We start from the raw sequence: 21,555 nt of genomic DNA on the forward strand, positions 1-21,555 counted from the left end.
AATGATGACAAATTTTACTCCTGAGGCCATTGGAGAGCTTTTGATATCCCCATGCATGAGGAAGCGATTGTAGTGACAATGGAGGCGGCAAAGGCCATAAATGATCAGAACCCCACTAAGTGCAAGGGCAAAATGAATGAAAATTGGTTTAAGGAGAAGAGGCCTCACAGCACTAGGATCTTAAAGAAGGTGTATAGGAGTGAGTTCAATGAGGAGTATGAGGACATGGTCACCATGCTCAGCCGTGTCATGGGATTTTGCCCCACTCCAATCTATTTGAGTGGACATTTTATTATACAAAGAAGGTCTTTATAAAGAAAATCAAGTTTGACTGGGCTCAAATCATCAGTGACAACATCCATACACAGCTAACTCAACTTGCAGAGAAGAGGTACTTCACCATGTCCTCTTATATGGTGTATATGTTCGCAAGACATCCTAGACTGTCGGGATTAATCCACCTAGGGGATATTAGGAAAGGGCCCAACCAAATGAAATTTTACAACAACTACCCTCAACTTCACTTTTATAACATAAGTCAGAGGGACAAAAACAACATAGCCTATGTGGTGGGTCAGTATGAGCGCATGAATGATGCCTTCACCATGCACATGGTTAGAACAATGCAAGAGGGACTGCAGCAAAGGCTATCCAAACAAGGCAATTGCACTAATATGGAAGTATGGGATATGGTTCATTCAGTTTCCCCGATTCTCTTATTTGAGAATCTTGAGCTTTGAGGACTCTCCCTACCGACTCCCAAGGTACCCCACAAATAAGATGGTGCTCATAGAGGTCGCAAGACAAGAACATGCAACTGGGCAGGTCCTTAGAGACAAAAGGATTGCGGGAGTCACCTTCCCGATGGCAATAGAGAACAATGACGTATATTTCAAAACTCCTACACAGGCTGAGTAGTCAATTGAAGAGTTGGTGTCCTACATTATTGGGATGTAAAGCTTATGGCTGATTAGTCAATTTAGGAGAATTCCTGCAGAAATAAATTTGATCCTAAATTATTGGGATGTAAAGCTTATGGCTGCCATTACAAGCATAGGATGAATATAGAGGATTATTGGGCAAGTTGCGCAAATGATTTCGAGGTTCACAGGAGGGAGTACTCTAGGCTCAATTTGCATCAGATCAAAACATTTGAGTATACCCGAGTCCTAGATCAGCTAGTCGACTATGGGGACTGCTTACAGCATCAAGCCTATGAAGCCATAAAAGATCACCCACCTTCGATCAACTGGTCTTAGGACCCGATCACCGACTTGGGAATCATAATGGAAGGTCCCAAGAGACATATTGATGCTTGGCTCCAATGTATTCAAGAGCTAACCCGTGATCGCATACAGTTCACCTATAACTTGATGGGAGACCTTGAGTCTCACTCATCAAAAGAGGACGAAGCATCAAGTGTTGCACAAGAGGAAGAAAGAGAAAATAAGCCTGAAAAGAAAAGGAAAGCGAAAGCCAGTAAAGGGTCGAGAGCATCAAAGAGATCCAGGAATAATAAAAGCCAATCACTTGAGGCTCACACACGAGAGAAATTATCAGTAAGGAGGCCTTCTGCTGCCACCTCACCAGAAGATCTCAATGCAGCAAAAGATGTGACTGAGTTAGGACACCAATCCACCCTATTGATGTGGCTAAAATCATATCGCTACAACTCTATTCGGCCAACACAGAATAGAATGTTGAGTATCCTATTGAAAGATCCCTGATGGATCTCTTTTACCAATCTGCTGTAATTTTTATTTATTTAAATTGATTTTTCCTGCTTATTAATATTTTCTTTCAGAAATAGACAGAAGTTGCAGAAGGGTTGAATTCTTTTTGTATTTTGATGATTTTTCAACAAGTAAATAATGAAGTACAAGTACATGAACAAAGTACTGAAAATGAAGTTCATATACAGCCAAAACAAATTCGATTCAAGGCAGATTTCTGAATATAAAATCAAATATTTGACCAGATGAAGATTTCCAATAATTTCAGGAAGATTACAATCAGGAATAATTCCAACCTGGATGCTGAAAGAGTAACATAACTAGGAATGAAGTTGTGGCAAGATTCCAGCCCTCCAAGTGCTACACGTGGGAAGGAAAGTGGCTGCCAGGTACAGCCGTACGGCTGCCAAGTACACCCAACTGGTTAGAAACCCCAAACCCCACGCTGAACTCTGTCAGAATTGCTGAACCTCTAGAAAGAATGCCGTACAATCTCCAAGATGCTAATAGCTGCAAACAAATCCAAACCACTGTATTGGGGGCTACGTCCCAAACAGGCAAGGCATTGGGGTTGGCGTCCCAGATGCTGAAAAGCTCTTCCAGAGCCAAATCTCAAATCCAAGATGTAAAATGTGTAAAAGATAATAAGAATTAGGTCTCAACTTCCTTATAACACCTTCCCACTAAGCTCAAACCCTAAAAGTGACTCAATGGGGCGTTTAGGGTTAAAATGTTATATTTCTCATTTTAAGTTGTCAAGTGCATAGAAAATGACCTTTTTTCAAATATAAAGAAATCCGTTCATCGAAAGGATCTGAGTCAAAAGAGAAATATTTAGAAAAGTCCAAGACCTTTCCAACGAGCTATCACACCAAGGGATACGCATCCAAATGAGGCCAAAAACCCCTTATCACTCCAAAATGGCTATAAACATAGCCTTATTTAAATAATTAAACGCTAACTTAAGAAATATTTAAATATATTAAAAATATATCCCAAATAGCTGTAGAAGGCTCAAATGACTCCAAAAACCTGAAACGGAATTTGCCACCTGTCTGTGACTGAAGTCGGAAATCATGGATCAACTGGCAGTCTCATCCCTAAAATCTAGGGATGCTCCTAGAAACTAGGAAACACACCCAAATCTCCTGAAACTGAAACCATCTAAAAGGTCATGAATAATCTCACGACTGGCAACTGTCACGACCTCCTAAAATTTAGGGATACCCCCTAAAATCTAGGAACTGCTCCAAACTGGCTCCAAACTGCCTGTAAAGCCAAAATCCAATCACTATATGCACTGAATGAGTCCCAATCAACCTCTGCTAGCCTACGAGACTCCAATGATAGGCCAACTCCTCCGTCTCCGATGTCCACTCTAGAAAGGGGACATGACACCTATCCTCTCTTGAAATAAGGACATCCCTAATCCTGTTTTTAATTAATCGATGGGAACGACCTCAAGGTTTCAACTGTCAGGTCATGACTGCAGAATAACTCAACGGTTTAATGTGTTTTGCTGGAAACACAATGGGGCCTTATGTTTTGCAACAAGTTGGTCTGCATTCTAAGATTGCGGAATAAAAGCAAAAGGGAAGGGATAGGGGACCTAAAAATTAACAAGACTAGTAGGCGGGTAGACGGATTCAACATAACCAATCCCTGCTTGGCCAAAATAACTCACAACTTCCCAGGAACGGTGCAATCTTCAAGGGGACTTGGAAGATTTTCAGACTGCAGGTGCATGGCTAAGCACCCAATTCTGGCGCAGCTCAGACGGACATTGCAATTGAACTAAACACAATTAAAGGCTCAAGCTAACCATACACAAGGACACACAAACAGCATATCCTCAATGGTATAAGCCTAAATCCATCAGATACCTGCATACCAAAAAAGAAAGTTCTATCTAAATTGCTGAAAGAAACCATGCAAACAGACTAAAACCAAGATGATAAACACAAAATCCATGTCCATTATATTGATTCTAGCTGCCTATTACAACAATTTCTGCAACATTTCTATGCTACTACTAAAATTTAACCTTCTACAAAACTCTAACCTATTCTAACTGTCTACAAAAACTCTAACCAAAATCTAACTAAAATCTAACAATTAACCCTTTACAAAAGAAAGGACTCTGCCTTTTATAGATTTTGTAAACTGAACTAGAGGCTAGGATTGACTGCATCCAAGGGTTGCAATCTGCCTTCCAGAAGCTAGCAGCTTTAGCCCATGCGTACACAATTCTCAGTTATCCATCCAACCACTATCTCAACTACCTACAACTATTTGGGCTTTAATTTAGTCAATTTGGCAGTTAGACATAACTATCCATAACTGACCTGTGTCCCTTTGTTTCAAAATATCTTGAACGAGACCCACAAGCAGTTCTTTACAATAAACAATTTCAGTTTTCAAAACTGAATTTCTGGAATTTCTTCCAGCAGTGTATTTCCGAGAATGCACATTTCGAGTATTCTATGTTCTTGGTCTTCAGTCTGGCCGGTGGACTATAACTTTGTGGTCCATGATGGCGCGCTTCCCCATGTTTCATCGCTTGCGATCTTGTCTCCAATTTGCCCTTCAGGTTGTCGTCAATCTGTAAACAGTGAATTCCACTTTTAATAATCATTTTGAAAAATTAAATAAATTGATTTTAACAATCATATTAAATTTTAAACGTCTCTTGATGAAGAAGAAAGATGTTTCAATTTAAAATCTCCCCTTGCGAAATTAGGGTTTTAACGCCACGATTTGAAAGTGCGAGTTTTTTTACGTTCTGAGAGTTCTAAATTTAAAACACCCCCCACCCCCCTTTAACCATTTTCGGGTATTAGACCCCCTTTGCGAGTTTTAGTCTTTCTATGTCTTTCTCCGCTGAATGAGGGAGTGTGCGAATTTAACCCTTTGATTTCACCTAAGTCTTGGAATTTCGGGTAGTTGAAGTCTTTTGCAAGACTTCGCTTTTTAAGTTTAAAATGTGTTCCTTTGCAATTTTCAGGCTTGAGAGGCTTTTTGAGAGATTTGCTTTCTAAGTTTTACTTGCCTTTTTATGGATTTCGGGCTCTAGAGATGAAATGAGAGATGTTAACTTTAAAAGCAAAATGCCAACTTTTAGGAATTTCGGGCCAAATAGCTGAAATGCGAGATGTTTCAAAGTTGAAATATCTTGCTTTAAAGTCGCACGCATGATATCACCTTGCGCGATTTCGAGCTTAAGTTAAAAAAGTTCTTCTCTTGTGAATTTTCGGGTTGTTGAGGCTTTTGCAAGACTTTATTTTTATGCTCAAAAGTTCGGACTTTTATTTCAAAATGCGAGATTTTGCAAACTTTGGTATTTGCTTACAAACTGTGCGACTTTGTTTTGCCCTAAATTATGGGTTTTGCTTGTTTGTGCGAGTTATGTTTGCAAATTTCGGCCATGCCACCGAAAATGCGCGACTTTATGGTTTTTTGCCCTAGCAATTTTGGGCTTTTTAATCAATATGAGCGATTTTTAACCTGTGAAAGTTCGCGATTTTGATCATATCGTGATTTTCATCCCAAATTTGTGACTTTTAGTTTTGCAAAGGAACTTCGGACTTTTAGTTATGAATGCGCGATTTTTACTAAACCCAAATTTGGGATTTTGACGGATTTTGTGCGATTTTGACTTTCACCTGCCAAACTCGAGATTCAAACTGAGGATGTGTGATTGTAATGCGCGATTTGTATATGCAAAGTTCGCGATTTTCATTTTCGTCAAAGTTCGGGGTTTTTGCAAAGGATGGGCAATGTTTGACTTGAAACAAGCTTCGGTGCTTAGGCCAAGAATGCGCTTATTATGACATGCGCTTTAAGTTCGGGGTTTTGGGATGAAATGTGCAACTCCCATTCTGCTCAACTCGACTGGCAGATTGAAGGAAAAAACGGGGGTCCCCTGTCTAGGACAGGGTGTGTGTGGAATACGCACAACATACCCCTCCCATGCAGCAAATTGATTCAGCTGTCGTTGAAACAGCAGATCAGGAAGAGCCTAATATACAAGAGACTAATGTACAAGAGCCGAAGATGTAGATTATTGATCTAAACGGACCTGAGAATCAGATTGAGTAAGAAGAAATCCGCCCCAATGAAGAGGGTAACAAGGAGGACCCTGAAGAACACGAAAAGGATAAGGATAAAGAGGAGGGCAAGGACGAAAACCGCCTTTGTTTCGCTTGCTCTACTGGTTGCTAGAATGAAAGAGGATAGATCTAGGTAAACCATTCAATCACAGGAGTGTGATAGGGACCAGAGGTAAGGCGTGGAATATTGTAGAAGGATGCTCTAGGAATGACCATCTTGCACAAAGTTCATTGAGAAAGGCTATAAGCATGGGGAATAGAGAATCAAGGTGAAGTCCAAAAATGAGGAAAGAGTGGAGAAAGTGGAATGAAGAACTTGTCTAAGAAGTAAGGAAGAAAGAATGTAAACCTATAGGTCTGAATCAAGTTCAGACCTGCCTCTTACATGGGTTTGGAGAGTAAATGAAGAGCAACTCGGAGATGATTGTGGGAAAACCTCAGTCTAAAAAACTCCAAACATTCAGGGATCAAACTTCACCCTTCTTCCAAAATTCGGTGGTAAGAGGGACCTTGGAAATCTCAAATTCTGCGAAAGCAATATTTCTCTCCCAAATTCGGTGCTGAGACAGAAAAACAGAATAAGACCTTAATCCCAAAGGTGCTACTACTACCGAAATTCTTGCCAAAACAAGCTACTCCAATCTGAAACTTGGTGGTTGCATTAAGGATAGGAATAGCCTCTATTCCTAAAATCTCTTCAAAGACTGAATTTCTAACTAACCAGCCTAAAGTTTGGTGGTAGCACTGAAAATGGGAATAAGCATTGTTCCCAAAACCTATCCTACCACTGAGTTCTTGACCAAGTCATCTCAAACTTTCATAATTATTCCCTAAAGTATTCCTAATACCAAATTTGAGGCTGAACATTTACCCAAACACCTCCAAGTTCGGATTTAGCAGTCAAAACAAGAATAAACACTATTCCCTAAAAGTTTAAAACATTCCTAATACCGAGTGTGCTTCTAATTTCAGGTTTTGCAGTCAAGAAGAGGGACAGTCCACATGGGGGTTTCGTTTGACAGTTGCAAAAGGCAATAAGCTCCAAGCCACAAACCTTGACAGTAAGGGCTGCAGACAAAGGGAAAAGAACAGCATAGAGCAATCACAGATACATATGCTTATAAGGTTCGAGACCAAAACTTGAAGCCCCATCCTAAAGTTCAGTATTTAGAGTCTAAATCAGAATAAGCATTGTTCCAAAAGGTCTTCCAAACAACGAGTTTCTGACCAAGGAACTGAAATTCAGTGTTTGCATCAAGTTTAGGATTAAGTCCTTAATCCAAAAGGTTTTCCCAACCCCAAGTTTCTGCCTGCAATGAAAGTATTTCTCTGCAAATTCGGTGGTAGCAGTCAGATGCATGTGCTTATAGGGCTAGAGGCCAAAGAGAATGGGTTGTGAACAATTCAACCATGGAGGAGCTTCATTTTTCAAAGCATGATCATTTAAGACTCCTTCAAAGACGGTCAACCTTGCATAGCTCAGTGCTAAAAGGTTCTCATACCAAGTCAAGGCAAGCACCTTGCAGGGTCTGAAATTTGATACTTGCACACAAATCAGAACAGGTCTTATTCCCAAAGACCTTCCTAGTGCCAAGTTTCACCCCATGACCTTACCAAACTTGGCATTTGCAGTTAGATTAGGAATAAGCCACTAATCCTAAAGTTCTTCCTGACCCCGAGTTTAGCCCCAAACTTGGCACACCTCTTCCAAACTTGGTATTTTACAGTTGAAAATCAGAACAAGGCACTATTTCAAGAACTTATCCCAGCACCAAATTTTGTCCAAGTGTGTATGCTGCAGTCAAAAAGAGAGCATGCCACAAATCCTAAAACTTGTCTTGGCACCAAACTTTTCCCTTAGTCCTGAAACTCTTCCCAGTGCTGAGTCTGGTCCAAAATCAGGCCTAGATCCTAAACCTATCTCAGGTCCAAATTCTATCAAAATGAGATCCTTCCAAATGCTAACTCTAGAAACCCTTGAAATAATAAAACTTACTTGTCTATGCAAGTTGAGGGACTCAACGACAAGGCCATTACATGACCAACTCAATGTGGTGCAACATGGAGGGGACAAGCTCAAGATCGCATTCAAGGATTGTTTCATGTGACAGTGATGAAGAACAATTCAGCCATGTGGGAGATCAAGTTGCACCAGGGGGTGACATTGAGATGCTTAGGACAAAAGGAGGCTCTACAACATTACAATCCAAAGCACCAATTGAAGATATGATCGTGATAAAGCCAGAGGATCACCAAAAACAAAGTATGAGGATGAAGGGACACTACCACATAGCAAAAAGCCAGATGATGTCATTTCCAGAACCCTAGAAGACAGTGACAAGACACAAGAATGCTACAGGAAGCATACAGAAACAGAGAAAGAACAACTAGAGATGACAGGAATATGAGTTTATTGTAATGGCAATTAATCTATTGAAAAATAACAACTTTTGGACCCAATTTAGTACATTTCAAGAAACGGCCATAAGTTAGTTATTCATCCAACTACCAATTTTGTCTTTTGTGACAAAAGTTGTTATTATGCCAGGTTGTCATTTTGTCTTGTAGTGGGGGCAATTGGAAAGTAGTTGAAAAGTGGTTGAAAGTTGCTAAGATCATTAACTAGAAGTTATTAGGGTTTCTAGAGGTCAAATATGGGCCATTGAATGGATTGAATCCTGGTCATTGATTCAAAATGTGAAATCTATAAAAGGCCAGTGCCTCTCTCATTGTAGGGGTTAGAAAATAAACAATTAGAGGGTAAATATAAGAAAGTAGAAGTTAGAATTAGGGTTATGAGTAGAATAGAGTAGGAATTGTTGAGCAGAAATTGTTGTAAGAGCAGTTGAAGCAAATAAATAGAGCATTGAAGCATCGCGTTTTGTCGTTTGCCTTCCCCTATTTGCATGGTTTCTTTTCATCAAATTAGTTAAGTTCAATGATTCTAATGGTGAAGTGGGAGGATATTTGATCAATTTCTAGTTCATATCATTGGAGACTTGTTGATTGTAAGTCTTTGTGCATGGTTAGTCTAAGCCTATTATTGCTGTTAGTTCAATTATGAATGTTTATTTAAGGTGTGCCAGAATTGGGCACTTAATGTATGTCCATGGTTTGAAAATCTTATCATTTTCCTTTGGAGATTGCAATATTTCTATGGCATTGTGTTGTGACCATTTCACACATCGCCCCATCGCAAATGGGGACCCCCTCTTTTTGCTCGTTTTTCGCTCGCTTTTGCTTTCGTTTTTAGGGTTTTGTTAGTCGGTTAGTCGTCTGGATTTAGGGTCAAGCCTTAGGGTTTTAATTTTTGTCTTTTCAGGCCAAAATCCAGTCGTTTTTGAGAGCTTTTGAGCTTCCTTTTCTAGGATGCAAATTTTGAATGCAATGAATTCGCCAAAATGGTCTAATTTTCAATTGGAATGTTAATGCAGAGCTTGAATTTGTCTAAGTGTTGACAGTCAATGTAAATTTTTGTCCGATTGAATATTTTGATCAAATTTTGACCTTTTTTGATTTTGATCCTGGGCATTGGAATTGATTTGTTTTCGCCTCGTGAAGTGTTAGAATGTGAAAAATCATGTTATTTTGGCCTGTAGGAGCAAAATCGCTCCTGTCCCTCAGTGAAGGACGGGAGCTCATTTTCAAATATCTCATCATCCCTGCAGAGTCCAGACAAGTTTCAACTTGGAAGCAATGGAGAACGGCGATATCTTTCCATTGAATATAAATTGAAGATTTTCATGAGCACAGAAATGCCTCCAGGAGGAAAATCGCTCCTATCCCTCAGTGAAGGACCGGAGCTACAATTCAAATTTCGCCTTGTCCTTGCAAGATTTTGAAAACTTAACAATTTGAAAGGGTCCGAAGGAAGATGCTTTGCCAAATGAATATAATTTGAGATGCAAAAACGAAGGAGAATGACCTATATTGACTAAATCGCTCCTGTCCCTCTCCAAGGGACCAGGGCGAGGTACCTTGTAGCTCTCGTCCCTCTCCAAGGGACCAGAGCGATTTCCTTCATTATGCAAAATCCAGACAAAGGTCAAGGCAAGTTTACGTTCAAAAACAAGGGAAAACATGAGATAAATGCGTTGAATATAAATTGAAGATTTTTGGGACGTCCATAACAGTGTTAAATGCCTAGTTCGCTCCTGTCCCTCAGGAAGGGACCAGAGCGATTTTTGATATAATTGCTTTTCTTGCAAAGTTACAAATGATGTCAAGGCATGGACGAATAGAGTGAAGAGGGACGAGTCCGTTGAATATAAACTTGGAACCTGGCAAAGTGAGATAGTGGCCACAAGGGAAGGATCGCTCCTGTCCCTCTCCAAGGGACCAGGGCGATACAATGGTGATGATACTTCCTACGCAAGTTCAAGGTCGTTCCTCCAAAGTTCAAGGTCGACACAAGTCAAGACAAGGTGGCGAGGGACATTTCAAGGCGTCTTCATCATGCGCAAACACTCAAAGGACGTTAAAATGAAGAGATTGACACCCTATAGCCTAGTTCGCTCTTGTCCCTCAGGAAGGGACCAGGGCGATGTTGAATGCATTGGTCATTTCATGCAAAATTTACGTAAGGACAAGATGTTGCAATGTTTTAGAGGGTCCATGGTATGATGAAAGGATGATATACAAGGGTTTTGAACGTAAAATGATCATCATTTTGAGCATGGAGACTATATCGCTCCTGTCCCTCTCCAAGGGACCAGGGCGATTTGCTTTGGATTCCTCGTTTTGCTTCAAGTTCAAGCTAAGTTAAGACGTCATAAGATAGCATATGGTCCAAGGCATCGTTTGAAGATAATTCGCAACAATGTTGAACGTCCAAACATTGCCAATCAAGGTAAAAGCTCACATCGCTCCTGTCCTTTGGGCAAGGACCAGGGCGATATCATCAAAAGCACGCATATTCTTTCAAAAACGAGGCAAGGCGAGGTTAAGCAAGGTAAGGGACATCGTTTGGAAGACATCACAACGAAGATTGAAGTTTAAACTTGCCAAGGTTAAGGAGAAAACGTGGATCGCTCCTATCCCTCTCCAAGGGACAAGGGCGATGATCCCTTTAATGCATCCAAACACATAATGAAGACAAATGGAGTAAGCGCAAAAGGAATGAGCATAGATGTTATTCGCCAATAATGAAAGATCGAGGAGCAAAGATGCATATTGAACGTGGAAATTAGGAGATCGCTCCTGTCCTTTGGACAAGGACCAGGGCGATGAGCATTAAAGAGGCCCTTAAGCACACATGCAAGATGATCAAATTCGAAGAACCTATCATGATGATCAATATTGAACGTGGAGATGAAGGAGTTAGACGTAAAAAATGCAAAAATCCAGACCAAATAATGGATCGCTCCTGTCCCTCTCCAAGGGACCAGGGCGATGAGGTACGTCCCCTTTGTTTTCATAGTTTTGGCGCCAAGTAAGCAATTCGAACTTTCCTCAAATGCTAAATCAATTTAAAATTTGAATATCCATTTTATTTAGCATTTAATATGGCGTTATCTTTTATTAATTATTTTTTGCCTTTATTTAAAATCGAAATTAACATTTAAAAAACGCAAGGCATTAATAATTAATTAATTAATTAATATAAAATCGATTTGGAGCGCCCAATTAAGCAAGTCGGCCTTGTTATTTTATTGCAAATCATTTAAAAAATGGTTTTATTAAGCAAGTCGGCCTAAGGGGTGAAAGGATGAGCGCGCTATATATGAAGGGTGAAAGATTTCATTTTCACATAATCATTTTTACCTTTCTTCATGCGAATTAAGAGGAGGCGAATATAGTGCGAAGTGTGTTCAAAGGTGTTGCGATTTCAAACCAAAGGTGGCGCTAATATCATCTTGTGTGGAGTGCGAATTACGTTGAAGACCAAGGGTGGCGCTTAGTTATCAAGGGTGGTGCGAATTTGAAGACCACATCAAATGCGAACTTGAGGATACATTAAGACGAATTTGCTAAAGACTTGGAGGATTTGTTTGAGCGATTTGTCAAAGGAAAATTTGAAGATCATTTAAGACCACGTCTAAGGCGATACTTGAAGATCACGTTCACTCCAGAGGTGGCAAAGTCAATTTTGAGGAGACCACATTGAAGACTATTTTATACCTCAAATTTTGCCTAGGCGAATTTTGTTTTTGCATTCTAGAGTTAGCTCTCTATTGAGGTATGGCGATTTATTATTATTGCTTTATTCATTCATCGTCATATTCCAAATTTTGAAATTTTGATTTTTGAATTTCTCTTAGCTCAATCGTTGTTTTTAGGAAATGATAACTCTAGAGACTTATCATGAGGTTTCCTAAAAACTTTGTCTCTCTTATTCACCGTTATTTATTGCAAAATCTATTTCTTATAATGAAATGTTGTGTAGGTATGGCGACCCCGAAGGCGGGAGCATCCACCAGCCGCTCGGCTCTCATGAAAGAAGATCAGAAGACCGAAGAGGTGGAGACCAAGATCGTGTCGAAGTGGAGCAACATTGGAGATACCAACTTGGGGAACTTTAGCACGAAGAAGTTTCGAGAGGTCCCTTACATAGGCAAGCCATCACCTGTCGCCCGGAGAATAATAGAGAGTGGCATCATCAAGGCGGCCGGTTTTCCTCCAGCTATTCAGTGCCACGAGTTGATGATCGAGTGTGCCCGTCACTACAATCCACAGTCCAGGACAATTGTGTCCAATGAGGGAAACACTTTGGCGTACCTTTCAGAGGAAGCTATAAGTGAAGCCTTCCATCTTCCAGAGCACAGGGACATGATATACAAGAGCATTGAAGGAGCCAGATCAATGTACGATGATGATCCAGATGCTTGCCTAAGCATAATCAACAAGAACTGGCTACTCAAGAGTCGTCCCCGTCTGAGCAAAGTACCGAACACACCGCACCGGATTGATTTCCGGGAGGAATACAGAGATTTGATTACCATGCTCAACAGAGTTACAGGAGCACCTCATGCTTTCTATTTTGAGAAGTGGATGTTTTACTTCATCCAGGTGATTGTTCAAGGAAAGGGTACGATACATTGGGCTAGAATAATTAGCCATTGCTTAGACGTACAGTTGAGAAGACTCAGGGCTACTAAGTCCTTCCACATGAGTTCATACGTCATCTATGCCTTAATCAGGAGCGTTGAGTACGCAGGACTACCCCACAGAGGAGTGATTGGAAGAGGACCCGGCGAGGTCAGAGCTTGTGAATCCTATACCTACTTGCATCATCCACCAGGGAAGAGCTACAAGTTAGTCAATGATACTTTCACGATGAACATCACAAGGACGTTGCAAGGAGGGATTCACAACAGATTATCTCAGGATGCCCAGGAGTTCATCAAGAGGTACGGTGCTTGGTTCATTCAGTTTCCCAAGTTCGCTTACATTAGAGTGCATGGATGTCCTTTACCTCCATACATGTTGCCGAGGTACCCGACAGACAGAATTGTGTTACTTGAAGTAACAAGGCAGTTGGCAGCATATGTGAAGGCATTCAGACACAGACATCAGAATGGAGTCCAGGTACCTATTATTTTGGGTAATTCAGTTGAGGTATGTCCTAATGTCTTAGCCATGGATGACGCAGAGAAGCAGTTAGCCTTGTATTCTTTTTCATCTTTTGCTTGGAGGAATAGTTTTGATCCACATGGACATTTAGAGGAGACGGTCGGTAGAAGATTTAAGCATGAGCACCAAATTGAAGATTTTATGATGAACCTCTTAGATGATCTCGAAGTGAAACGAAAGATACATTCTAGATTGCCTTTGGATTTCATCAGGAAATGCAGGATTTACAGAGTGGCCGACCAAGCTCAGGACAATGGCAGGCACATCCAGTCTTCATATGATAGAGAAAGCAAAACAATAAGTTTGAATTGGAATGAGCCCGAGGCCGTGGATTTAGATGATTTGATGGCACCAGTCTTGTCTTGTACTCGCAAATGGGTAGACGTTCAGCATCAGAAGTTGAGGGAACAAGGCATAGCTATGTCTTTTACGTTGGAAGAGAAACCAGCCGAAGGTGGAGCAAGTGTTAGTGAAGGCAATCCTAATCCTAGGAATTCAGGTGAAGGTAACCTTCGATGTGCCAGTGAGGGCAATCTCCATTCGAGAGGTTCGAAGAGAAAGGAAAGATCGGAAAAGAAAGAGTCTTCCAAGAAAAAGCAAGGTGCCAACAAAGATCAAGCACCAGGTACTTCTTCCAGACCAGAGAATAGAACAGTTCGAGTGGAAGAGTCCATGGAGTCGATGGTACAGAATGACAGACAGGAAGAAGGACAGGCACAGCATGTTTCGTCAGATGGATCTCTCCAAGACTATGATTTAGAAGAAGATAATGAAGTAACATCTCCTCCCAGACAAGAAGAAATAGTACATAAAGAAATTCAAGTTCAAGAGACAAGATCGAATATCCCAGATTGGTTGAAGGAAAGATTGACTAGGGTGATCGTAATTGAGGACGAGGACAGTGCAATTGATTTAGAGAGCCTTGTTGGACGTTCACATATGACAACAGAGAAGAAGAAGGCTACAAAGATGTCCAAGATGATTCGAGATGAGACTGGATCTAGAAAACTGCAGATAGCTACACCGGCAGCAGACAAATATGAGGGTGAGATCCTAGCAGAAGACTATCATATACAGACTATTGAGTTAGGACCATCCACAGCAGAGCAGACTTTAGATGATGCCACCGACACATTTGAGGCATTGAAGGACAAGCTTAGAGAAGAAGTAGAAAAGAATAGAAAGCTTGAGAGAGAGAGAGGTGCATGGAGGACTTATTTCAGTCACATCAATGAACCTTTGGGACGTCAGGATCCAGTTAGATCACCAGTGCAAGCATTGCCCCTTCAATCGATCAATGAAGCAGAAAGATTCAGGAACCCGGTCCAGCGTACATGTAGTTGGATGGATAGATCTCATACAATGGCTATAGAATTTGTTACAAGGATGTCGAAGATCATTCATCAGGCTATCCAAGTTCTTGAGATTATCCACAGATTGATGGCAACAGTAGCTGCATTTGCCCATACCAAGGACGTTGTCATCCCTGTCTTGAAGGTAATAAGACACACATCCAGAAGAATTTTAACGCAGGAGAGGATCTTAGAAGGTGATTCTCACAGTTTGTTTCAGTGGTCAACCTTACTTCATATAAAGAGTGTTCACTTCGAGGACATCAGTGTTAGATGTGGTCAAGTTGAGGAGGTGATCAATCCGATCCAGGACAGAGTATTTGAGGTACTTCGTACCATTCTTGGCAGAAGGATCGAGGTCGAGACAGATGTGGATATCCAGGAATTTGAGGATAGAATCAAGATCATCTTTCGCAAGGACGCAGATGTTACAGATGAGCAGTATGATCAGATGTATGCCACCATGCTCCTGATTGATAGAACAAAGGAACTTGAACCTACTTGGGACGCAGCTCTTCTAGATGCATTCGATCAGGTCATCCACTTAGAGGAGAGTATCAAGAATCTTCCCGAGATTCCAATCACAGAAATCGAAGGAATCGTGACAAAATTCATTGCATATGCTAAGAAAGAGAATTGGAAAGGGAATAAGATTCTAGATGAAAGGTTGTTACAGATGACATGACATCTTATTTCTCATTGGTTGATACCTCCTAGATTTTTGTGCCGAATTTAATATTTGGCTATGTATTTAATATTGTTCAGTAAAAAGGAGGTCATTTGTAACAAACCCTAATTAGGGTTTAGGTGTCATGATCTTGTCCGTTGATTTACTTTCAATCTGGACCTTTCATTGTAACTGGGGATGCTATTTATACCCCCATTTTTCATTTCATTTGGTAATAGTTAATAGTCGAATAGTCAGATAAGAGTGAAATAGAGAGATTAGAGTTAGAAGCAATTTTATTTTGTAGCAAGATTGAGTCTTGAAGAGAGAAATTCAAGCAATTGTTGTATATGATGACTTGGAAATCAATAAAATATTGAAGTTATGGTGTTTTGTTGCAAATTTCTTAAGTTATCTTCATGGTTGTTGGATGTACTTGAATCACGCTCAATCAAAGTAGTTTGTTAATTTGAAAGACTAAGTGTGAGATTTGATATTTGGTAGGATTCGCAATCCAAACCACTAGCTTCTTGCTGATTGTAGGAAAGCCTTGCGTGGTCAACTGGAGAACATTTTGAGTCTTTAACCTTCAAGCATTGTCGTATCTAGGATATGTACCTTCGTAGTAGTGTCCTTGGTCTTTGATGCATTGAACATCATTATTACCTTAGAAGATCGCACTAATTTCAATTGAGTTGTTATCTTATGGCAAAATTGAAGTTGGTTGAGTCTTGCCAAATCTCATTCATGCTAAGTCGTTCATAGGGTTAGGCTAGATTAGACCTCTTAAACCCTATCTTTTGCTTTTTTTGAAAGTTCCTTTAGTTTAGTAAAATCTTCGAGCTTTGAATACGTAAGACCCCTTGGAGGAAACAGCAAATCACATCATACCACTAAAAAGCTTGTCCACACGTGGAGACCCCACTAAAAGAACCTTGGAGTCCATCTAACTGATCCTTTTTGCAGATCTTCAGCAGTTAGAGACTATTTTCTCAAGAGAGGATAAGATGCCTAATGGTATTTTATTCTGTGTATGATTGTGTATAAAATACACGTCAATAGAATTGGCGCTAGAAGGAGGGCTTTAGTTTCCGAAGTTCGAAGTCCGAAGATTTTGAAAAGGAGAAATACATTGCAAGCACGATCATGAAGTACAATGGTGTTGCCGAATGAAGGATTGAATCAAGTAGTGCAACCCAATTTGCAAATAGGCAATACCCAAGAAGACATCATTTCCGAATTGAATCAAGTAGCTTGGAACGCAAGGAGAAGTCAAGTCGAATATAGCAGAGCCAGGATCGTCTTAGAACAAGAGGAAGATATAGCCGAAGAACATCAAAGGGTCATAGCTAGAAATCTTCGCAACCAAAGGAACCCACAATAATCCTTACAAGACTTCACGCTGGATCGCATTGGTTCTTTCTCGCCTGAGAAACATCAAGGGTTGTTGAGGTCCACACCAGGCATCAAGGATCTACGCGAACTTCAGTTCACTTCCAAAGCAAAGCGAGCTAAAAGAGAGGACACTCCCAAAGAATTCGAACTAAGATTGGAAGGATCTCCTGAGTCATCACAAGTTCTTCAAGAACAAGTCCAAGCGGCAATCCAATCTAGTATTCAGGCAATTTCACAAACGAAGAGCCAAGCTAGTTCATCAAGTTCAGCTTCAAAGAGTACAATGGCTCAACGTGCTCCTCCTCCACCTCCTCCTCCTCATATACTTAATGGTGCGACGTGGCTAGTCAACAATCCATCACCGTTGGAATTTGCAGTTTATCATGATATGCCGAAGAATCCAGAGCACTTTTGCTCCAAGTTTAATGTTAGTGATTTCCATCGCACGGCAGAAGATCACATCAAGATGTTCGAGGACCTTCTTCGTAACAGACAAATTGAATACGGAGATGTGGCATGTAGGCTTTTTCCCTACTCATTGGGAGAAGAGGCATACTTTTGGTTTATTCATTTGCCTACAGGGTCCATCAGGACTTGGGACGCGATGAAAGACGCATTCATTGCTAAATTTGGCATCCCAACTACACCAGCAGAGTTGTACAGACAATTTGTTGAAGTACGAAGGAGAGAACATGAACCTATTACTTCCTTCAACAACAGATTTCACCGAGCATACACAATGCTACGTCCCCCTTATCTTTTTGCAGATCTTCAGCAGTTAGAGACTATTTTCTCAAGAGAGGATAAGATGCCTATTGGTATTTTATTCTGTGTATGATTGTGTATAAAATACACGTCAACACATTGTAAGTTTAGCTCTGGCTAAACAAGAACTAGTTTTATGAGAAATCCGTCTATCTGCAGCATCAACCATCAATATCATTGTCACTAGGTTCTCTAAACCCTATCCCTTTGCTCTTTATTTTAACTAGTTTGAGAATTGAAGCATCAATAAGATTGCCATATCAGATGCAAGCAACTTGTCAGATGCGTAAGTCCCTTTGTGATTACCAGCAAATCACATCAACATTGAGTTATCCTAAGCTTAGTCATGACCTGACACTAGAAACCTTGGGGTTATTTTGTTTGGGCAGTCAGATGGCATACAAGACTCGCTTATTCAAGAGAGAATAGGATGGACTATGCATTCTATTCTGTGTTGACAGAAGTGCAAACCTCCCCATCAACACTTAGGTTCATAAAGTGAGTTTAACTAGGATATGATGTTGAGTTGTCCCCTTCCTTAAAAAGTGGTGTCCCCATCCTTAAAGGATGGAGCTTTTGTTATTTTTAGACTGCTTGGTGGTCCCACCCTATTGGTTGGATTTGCCATCTCCATCCCCTCTTTACTTCTATATAAACTCACTTACCTAGCTTGTATTTGGCATTCTTTTGCATATATTGTGATGCTCTTGCATATGTTGGCATTCATGTACTTTGATTCATGTAGTCATTCTTTTGCAACATCTCTTTGACCTCCTAATGCAATCTTTTCATCTAGACATTTGCACATCTCTTGGAATCACAAGTCTATGTTTGCTTTGTTTCATTTTCAGTTTTATAGATTATTTCTCTCATAGAAAGATCTTGGTTATGTATCTATTTCAGATTTCTAACAAAGTGAGGAAGTAGCTTCCTCAAATTCAAACTTTGACTTAGGAGAAACTTGGGCAAAAGGGGAAAAAGGTCCTATGAAGCCAAGTGACAAGGGAGGCTTTGATCTACAACATTGTTTCAAAGACGAAACAAATTACCTCAACAAACTATTCCACTCGCAATTAGAAGATTATAAATTATTTCAACCAAAACGTAACATGATGCAAATCATAGAAAATGGGGAGGAAGAGAAAGATAAGGAAAATTTGATCTGTCTTTGACTTAAATGCTTGATCTAGACCACCAAAACAATTTATTCATGGTAAGTAATGATCCAACCAACTTTTTAATTTTGCAAATATTTAAATATTTGCACTCCTCCTAATTAATAACAATATGCACCTACTCAAGTATAAGAGATTTCAAAATCTTCTTCACAACCACATCACCTTTTGATCGTCTCACCATATGTTCTCATCTTTTTCACTATATTTGTTGCTCAATCACAATAATCTCTAACTTTTAATTATCTTTCATTCTTAAATTTTCAAAATTCTCCCTTAGAGTTGAAGCTTTGCAATTCTTACATGATTTGTACCTTGATATGAACTTTTTAAAGTTGTTCATGCTTTCTTTGATGACTTGCAACCTCCATTTCTTTGATAAATACATAGATCTAAAAGAGTTTGAGCATCTTCTTTTCTCTTATTCTTCTCATCTTATCTTTTGCATTCTATGTATTCCAATCTTGAGGTTCAGTATACCCACTTGCCACTATATCCTATCCTCGTTTCCATATTAATACTCTTTTCAACTAATTTCTCCAATGATCAAAATTCTCACTTTTAAACTCTAAAACTAACACCGTACCATTACTATCAGCCATTATAGCAAACCAAAGAAAGCTGAGATTTTCTCTCAAACTACTTGGATCTTGGACTCTAATGAAGGAGCTTCAACTCTCAACGTATCCAATGTCATTATCACCTGCACTAATATTCACTTATGTTAAACTTGTCTGATACCATTGTTAAGAAAATTCATATGGAACAGGGGCACTGTTGAAATCTCAAGAAATTATAAACATAAAAAAAAATCACAAGATCTTAAAACCTTTCAAAAACTTTGAAACAATTTTCTTTTACATATCAAATCAAATAATATTTACTTTCGTAATCTGCTACAATATCTTGCTAGGCTTACAAATCAAAAACTGAGCTTCCTTCTTCCTCTATTATCTCACGAAATCCCTTCTATGTCTCTGTTGTCTACTTAGCAATAATCTAATAGCACCCTACTTAAAAAATGATCTTACACTCTAAACATGGTCCACTTTAAAAAACAAAAGTTTATAATTTGAACTGCCTATTTTTATCTCTCTTTTTTTAAATTCCCTCCTGTTGTTGCTATTTTAAATCAGGATCGTTGTTTTTTAACTTTCTGCTTTTTTTAAGTAATAAGGAATTCTACTCCTATCTATAGCATCTGTTTACACTGTTTGTTTGACATCAGATTTCGCAACATGGGCCAAGTGTACAACTTCTACCAAGCTCAAACTGAGTGATTGTGGCTTCTTTAATGTAATTGATTCTATTAATATTGGTTTCCATAAGGTCAAGGTAGATTTTTAGGTCACTACAAAGCAAGGTACACCAGTTTGGTGTACGGGACCCCCTTATCTAAGCATTCCACAAAATCCTAGCCGGCTCCAAATTCGAACATGTGAGCTCTTTATGGAGTACGCATAGCTATTAAGCCACCCAACCATGTGACTTCTTTTATGCAATATACATTCCTTCCTACCAATCCAACTAATCTTCCTTATTGAAGAACGGGCAGCCCAAAAGTCAACCTTCATATTACAATTCTATTGTCATGGAAACTACAAGATCCCCTCTTCGTGAATAAGCAAAGAAATCGACCTATATTTTAAAAGGGGATCACAAATTATTCAAATTGCGCGGATCGTGTTCTTTTTTTTTTATCAATTTGATTTCTGTCATTCAACCAAATAATTGAACCTCGCATGGATAAGAATAAACGTGATCTACTCCCTAATAAATGTAATCTACCTTCTTTATTCCAAAAATAAAATCAATAACTAGTATATAACTAATTAATTACCAATTCCATTTCCTCCTCCAGTCACTAATGCAGCCTTGCCCTTCATCTCCATCTCCCACTTCTGCTTCTTCTTCTCCTTTCCTGTGCTCTGTTATGTCAATGACAAATTGTGAATAATTACATCAATACAGCATATCCGCAAGACATGATCTGTTGTCGTTTTTGTATGTGATCAGATAAATACTTAATAAATTGCATCGTTATTTTCTATGCATGTTCTTTGAAATGAACTCTAGACGGTGTTGTTTATATCTATTTAATATAGAAGAACTCTCGACTTTGTGTTATTTTTGTATCTCTAATATACAAGGAAGCCATACCCAACCGTGCGTCGTGACGATGATTGTGAATATGATATCTAATCTTCGTTAGATTTATATTTTGCAGGATATCGACCCGGTTTTCATAGTCAATCTGGCGTTGCTTTCTTCTGTAATTTTATATTTTATCGCAAACCCTGTTTTGAATTCGGAATTTTACAATTATACCTGGGAAAGTAAAGCGCGCCCGACAATTTAACTTCAAAAACAATAAGGACGGATAAATGTATTAGTTGTAATAGCTATATTAGTTATTAATGTTTTGATATGTGCCGTCTTTGATTGTTAGGATTTAGAATCTACAATTGGATTTAGATTGTTTGAATTAATATAAAATAAATGTATTAGTTGTAATAGCTATATTAGTCATTAATGTTTTGATATGTGCCATCTTTGATTGTTAGGATTTAGAACCTACAATTGGATTTACATTGTTTGCCGTCTTTGACTGTTAGGATTTAGAACCTAGAATTGGATTTACATTGTTTGTCGTCTTTGATTGTTAGGATTTAGAACCTACAATTGGATTTACATTGTTTGAATTAATATAAACATGTATTCTAATAATTTTGTGTTGTTTTATAATGTGGTTATATATAAGAATTAATTTTTAAGGTATCTTGGTTT

General features: G+C 39.3%; 1 protein-coding gene across 2 annotated transcripts in view; it reads right to left on the reverse strand.

Annotated features, from left to right (window-relative positions):
• LOC131034248 (uncharacterized) overlaps positions 1-21,115 on the reverse strand; it is a 310,534-nt gene extending 289,419 nt beyond the window's left edge. The window contains exons 1-2 of one of the 2 annotated variants that reach the window (XM_057965668.2): positions 20,929-21,115; positions 20,609-20,696 (exon numbers count right to left, since the gene is read on the reverse strand). In XM_057965668.2, coding sequence (XP_057821651.1) covers positions 20,609-20,660 — 52 coding nt within the window. In that variant the 5' untranslated portion in view covers positions 20,661-20,696; positions 20,929-21,115. Of the gene's footprint in view, positions 1-20,608; positions 20,896-20,928 lie in introns of those variants that run through there. The other variant, XM_059218164.1, reaches the window with a different exon arrangement.
• Positions 21,116-21,555: the final 440 nt, after the last annotated feature.

Source organism: Cryptomeria japonica, chromosome 3 (assembly GCF_030272615.1).
Source record: "Cryptomeria japonica chromosome 3, Sugi_1.0, whole genome shotgun sequence".
Lineage (NCBI taxonomy): Eukaryota > Viridiplantae > Streptophyta > Pinopsida > Cupressales > Cupressaceae > Cryptomeria > Cryptomeria japonica.